General features: G+C 43.6%; 1 protein-coding gene across 1 annotated transcript in view; it reads left to right on the top strand.

Moving 5' to 3' along the window:
* Window positions 1–5303: 5303 nt before the first annotated feature.
* LOC306790120 (EF-hand calcium-binding domain-containing protein 4B-like) overlaps window positions 5304–6152 on the top strand; it is a gene marked incomplete at its 5' end in the record, with an annotated part of 4656 nt that continues 3807 nt past the window's right edge. The window contains 2 exons of the mRNA XM_079286237.1: window positions 5304–5648; window positions 5887–6019. Coding sequence (XP_079142363.1) covers window positions 5304–5648; window positions 5887–6019 — 478 coding nt within the window. The remainder of the gene's footprint in view (window positions 5649–5886; window positions 6020–6152) is intronic.

Genomic DNA, 6152 nt, shown 5'->3' with positions numbered 1-6152 from the left:
TAAACACATCTGGCTCCGAAATCTCAGCTGGAGCATCGCCTCGCATACATCTGTTTGCTGCAAATCAGCCTTTACAAAACAACTTGACAAGGAGACAGTCGAAGCTCAAGGGTCCTCATCGCCGCCACACATTGTGGAGCATCCATGTGGTTTTTAGTCCAGGAAGAGGGGAAACTGCAGCAGACCTGCCTGCCTGTGGCATGGGAGAGTTTTTACACCAGCTTGGCTGCTGTGCAATGGAGCAGACGCAATTTGTATGAGACATTATAAGACCGTTCCCCCTGTATATTCAACCCAACTGTTACAAGACAGGGTCCAAGCTCATCCGTGCCATTTATTACACTATATCCGTCCAGATGGACAGCATAAAACCTGTTGCAGCATGTTAGAAGTTCAATAAGTATAATATTGACTTTTCCAAAAGCAGCTGATTAAACATGAGTTTCCTGTTTTATAGGGGGGGGGGGGGGGGGGGGGGGAGTGGAAATGAAATTAATTTAATTTCAATGAACTCATAAACGGCCCTTTACTGCCCTCATCTGACGGTCATTGGTATTACAACTGCACAACAATTTACTGCACACTATATCTATTACCAGCGCAGTGTATCACTTTTTACGTGATTACTTTCCTCATTCAATCAAAACTAAATATTCCAGATTTACATATTTTTTATTGCCATAAAATGATTTAGATATCAGATCATAAAGTGCAACAATATGAGTCATTAAAACAGCAACTGGTGGATGTTATTACTTTGCACTGTCAAGCTAACTGAACTAACAAGTAACTTTACACAGCTGGTTTATTGAATGAGCACACTCTGCACAGAGAGAGGATCAGGACACAACCTCACATAGACAAACATCTGATAAACTCCACCTCAACCAGCTACAGCGTTAAAATGATGCTTACACATTTACAAACATATTTAGTATCATGATAAACGGTGCATGATATAACAATAACGTGATATTAGACCGTTTTTGCAACAGATATTTGACTTTTCATGGTAGGAAGAACCAAAAGGTGTTAATAAAAAAAAAATGAATTGTTACTTTACATAATTAAAGGATCTAAATACTTCCACCAAAGCTGGAAGCAGCCTTTATGGTGAGTAAAGATGTGTTGCATATGTGGTCTTAAACTGTTTCCTGCTTGTTTTTGTCCGGTATCACAGGGCTTATCGTTGGATTTTTGCTTCCTGTTCATCCGGTTCAGCTTGTTTGAAGCCTGTATTCAGAATACTCCAAGTAACTGTCCTGCATGATGCCTACATGTCAGTGTACAATATGTAGTGTACAGTATAGTACAAAACCAGAGTGCAGTCGGCTCATCCACTCAATGCCGTGGATCCTTTATGTGATTTCATTTCAGGCAAAAATCTGTTTTTGCATGCTGTGTTCTTATACTGGGAGAACTTGATATCTACAGGCTTTATGCTGAAATTTGTTCTGGTACTTCCTGATGTGTTACTAACAAAGATAAAGGTCATGGAAGATGTGCAACATGTTTTACTCAATAAACAGAACAAATGAAAGCCTCTACATGTCACATGTGTGTTTAATTGAGAAAAGAATGAAACAATGTCACATAAAATGTGACTGTGCGCTCACAAAGAATGTGTCATCAGAACAAGATTGTGTCCAAATGTCTATAAAAGAAACAAAGTTTTGTTTTCCATTTTTAACATGTGAATTCTGACACTGGGAAGAAAAGAAAGGACTTCCTGGTAAATGGTTGCTACGGTTACTACCGATGACTTCTTGAAGCCCCTCCCCCTCGGGTTTACCTCGTCGGTGCTCCGTCAAATTCCTGCACTCCACAAGTTGCCTTGTAAACAGCGAGGGCAACTAATGAATGAATGAATGAATGAATTTTATTTATATAGCGCTTTTCACAGACAGTACTATCACAAAGTGCTTAACAGAGCGCAGAGCTGGGATGATGTAGGAAGCTGGGAGTCCGTAGTCAGAGGAGGGAACTCGCGCAGGGCAAGGGCGTCAAATCCATTCTTCAGCTGGACATCGAAGCCATGGGGTGTAGGAGATGAGCGTCTCCCTCTCCGGCTGCCGCGAGCACAGACCAGGGACCAGGGCTCGTGATGTGATGGAGTAGAGCTGACCAGGGCTTTGGGCTTAGCTCCGAGCCGTAGCCAGGAGGCCTCAGGAGCTGCGACCGGAGGAGGTGCCGCGGCAGCAGGACTGGAAGCGATGGACTCATGCACGCGGTCGCTGGCTGTGTCAGTCTGTGATGGACCGAAAATGATGGTGTCCATGAGGCTCTCGGCATACTGGATCCTGTAGAGCGTGGATATTCTTCCCTCCAACTCTGTGATTTTATCCGCCAGGCGGGCGCAGCTGACACAGTCGGATGGAGGGGTGGGTGAAGCCATAGCAGATCAATGCAAAAACAGATCTAGTTATAAAAAAGTTCTAAAAAACTTCTAGTACGTGTTGGCTGACATCGTACTATTAGTAGATCAATTAAAACTAGAAAAAAGAGGGTGAAGCAGACACTATGCACAAGTGAGCTGGATCAGGTGACAGGCAAATTGGAGGGAAAACAGCAGCACAGCGTCAGCAACTCGTCACTTCCTAATCACAGCCTAATGAGTCTGGGCTTGTTAAAACTAAGCGCGGATGAGGTTGACACAAACCAAGTCAATGAATTCCTCCGCCTTGAATTTGACTTTTCACTCACCGGTACGTAAAGTTCACTTTTGTTCCCCAACAGCCGCTCACGAGCCTTCAGTAGCACTAAACCGGGACTCAACGTTACGAGATTTGTTAACCATTAAGTTATCAAATGGTAATGTTAACGTTGAAGGAAGGTCCTTCTTAGCTTAGTTTATCTAAAATGTTTACTTACTACAGTTTCAATGAGGCTTTATCTGTCACAGGAAGTTTCACAGTAAAGGAAAGTGTCAATACAGGGAATTAGTGGACTTTTGACTTTTATCTTATTACACGTGTTATGTGAAACTGGAACTCTTCTACTGCATCATGTTTAACGTTACATGTTGCACGCGGTTGTTGGCATGTTTTTTAATGACATTTCTGATGCAACAATTAAGAAGTACTTGACCGGTGTAAGAAATTCAGTCTCGCAAAACGCCCCCCTCCCCCCCTCCGGTAGCTGCAGATTACGCTGGTGTGATTGTGATTGGTGTTGCAAGTGGAAATGGTCGTGAACTCTCTCCAGGAAGTAGGCGACTCGAAGTCACTTGAAACTCCTGCAGCATGTCGGACAAATATTTGGATAATCCTCAGTAGCCTACATTAAAAAAAAGAAAAAAAAGAAGCCATCCCTGACCAGATTTGTTGAACCGTGCTGGATAATTTACGTCACAATATGTTATTGCTGTGAATATTGCTGTGAAAACCGGAAAAAGGCACGAACACAAATCATGAGGTAGGTTCAAGGGACAGGTGTCACAGCAGCTTCATCTCATTTAAAAACAAGACAAGCTGAGAACCGAGCAGCATGCAACACTGTGTTTCTTTCTCAATCTAATCTTATTTATATTTATATATGCATCTATAATTTTAGATATATTGACCAACCTTATTTTTAGAAGGTTGACATTGTTGATTGTGGCTTTTTAAATCATACCTTTAATGTTAATGGCGACCAGACTTTCAAAAAAGTCCTTTAAGTGTGTTTTGCAGAGACGCGTTGAGGTCACGACTATAGCCTATTGACTATAGACCACAAACTGTCTCTGAGCACCATGTCAGTGTCTGCTTAACATGCAGCCGATGAGCACTGTGTCACCTGAGACGAGAGACAGTCATGTCTGTTGAGGACACTGAATCTATCCTGTAGAATAGTCACATATTGACAGCCATCTGTCAGCCTGAGCGTTAATATTAAACGGATGGACTTTTCCATCGATGTTTCTGCTTTTTAGTTCATTTGTGTTTCATTAAACAGAGTCTTAGTTTCTGGCTGGACTCGTTTTGCTGTCGCTCAGATAGCTGACAGCTGTTCCATGTCAAACCCTAAAACAAGATAAGACGACTGTATGCAAAGCAGGAAGCTCCATCATTTAAACGTAAGGCCCTTACTGTTGCCACAGGCCTCAACGCACTTACACAGTTTGAACAAAGGCGCAATAAACCTACTCTGTAAAGATAAGACAATATTATGCATTATCATGCGCCAAAAACACCACATCACTCTTTCCAAACAGCAGTTCACCTAACTTCCCTTTCTTATTTCCTCTCTCACGCTGAAGCTGTGTCCGTTGCTCGTTGTGGGTTGATGACTTTCCTCGTGAGGGCTGTTACGCCTGCAAAGATGTTGCATAATGTTTTGGCTCAAACTTGCAAGCATGCCGTATTCATTAATAGCAAGTAGATTATAGAAATGTTGAGACGAAAAAACAATGTTTGTACGCTCATCTCCAAGTACCTCTCTGAAAACCATATGTTTCCTACGCAGAAATATATTTTTGAATGGTTATTTTATTATCGGGGGGGGGGGGGGGGTCGGGTCCTGTATGTATTCATATAAATGGTAGATGAAAAATCTAATACATTTCAGATTCATGCTTCAGTGAACTTTATGAGCTAGTGGGCCCCGCTTAAGACGAAACAAAACGCAGTACAGAGACATGACACGGATATTTATCTTGTGATTTGAAACTACTGGTCCAGGGATTCAAGCTAGCACCTGCTGATCTTTACTTAACTGACGTATCGTGTTTAGCCAAGGAAATACCTTTTCCTACATACCCGGGGAGAGCAGGATGCTCCAGAGCCACCATGGCTAGTCCAGAAAACAGCCTATCAAACAAGGCCAGGCATTCAAATTGATAAAGGCCGGTTACAAACTGTTACAAAAATTGTGTAAAAGTTAAATTCAATGAAACGGTGCGCCCTCTCTTTAAAACATTTACGGGATGAAAAAGACATATGCTTCCAGGTATGTGCCGTTTATTCCAGCAGAATAATACACTATATTACTTAAAGTTCCGCTGTCCGCACTTCATATGCCCTCTTTTTAAAGACTATAGGACTAACAGAAAGATGCAAGTGTTAACAAGAGCCCAGAATAGACATCCCACATATTGTGATTGAATCTCATGCTGGAGTTCAAGTCAAAACTTTTATTTCTGCAGAATCCAAAGAATTCTACGAAAACACCAAGTTTGAAGCAGAGGCCTTCCATCAATGTTATGAAACACACAACAACAAATGCCTTCAAAGGGTAAAGCATCAGCCACAGTTTGTACAGTGCATGTTCTGCTGTCATCATCCAGTGTTGTTTCAATGAGCACTGTTGCCGCGTGTCCCATAATGTCACTTTCCGTCTGCAGTGAGGATGAGGAGGAGCTCACCACCGGCTCTGTGAGGCACAACCTCACCTATGGGTCATGCCAGTCCTCTTACACAGCGAGCGCAAGAGGGCACCTCCAGAGGATCATCTCCATCGAGGAGGACCACCTCCCACATCTGCTCCACAATGACGGACAGCGCCCAACCCGGCTTCAGGAGTGGAGTGAAGAGGAAGCCTCAGAGAGTGAGGAGCATATAGACTTGGTGACGAGCGTTATTTACCCTAGCGCGTCCTCTGCCGTGGAGGAAAGTGAAACCCCCTCATTTCCGAGGGGTCAGCCCGTTGGCAAGGAGACCAGCCTGAATGTCAGCAAGAATGAAATTACTGTAAAAGTTAACACGAGTTATTTTAAAGGCAAAAGGCTCGCTTATTCCAAGCCAGGTGGTCGATATAGGGAGGAGACGTGTTCAACTTCGTGTTCAAAAAGTATCATTGTGTACATTACGGCCCTGCTGTAGCCTCCCTCACACAGAGGAGTCAGCCGCGCCACTAACTGCTTAAAGCGAGATCCCATCGCCTTCGTCATGCGTCCTGTTTCTTCAGGAGGAAGGTGGTCCCTCTACGCCCGACCGCCTCTTCAAGATCATCCTGGTGGGGAACTCCAGGGTAGGGAAGACGTCCCTCCTTCGGCGATTTTGTGACGACTGCTTCCACCCTGACACCTCTGCCACTGTGGGTACGTATGGTGTTGATTCTTGCCAGCAAATGCGACGGAACACTCAGCCCCGTTGACTTCAGGCTCTGTATGCGATTGCTTACAAAGCACTTGGATGTGGCACTGGAGAACAAAATATGTATTTTTTTCTCAG

The sequence above is a fragment of the Melanostigma gelatinosum genome (genome assembly GCF_949748355.1).
Source record: "Melanostigma gelatinosum genome assembly, chromosome: 1".
Lineage (NCBI taxonomy): Eukaryota > Metazoa > Chordata > Actinopteri > Perciformes > Zoarcidae > Melanostigma > Melanostigma gelatinosum.
This window is presented reverse-complemented; position numbering and strand designations above follow the sequence as displayed.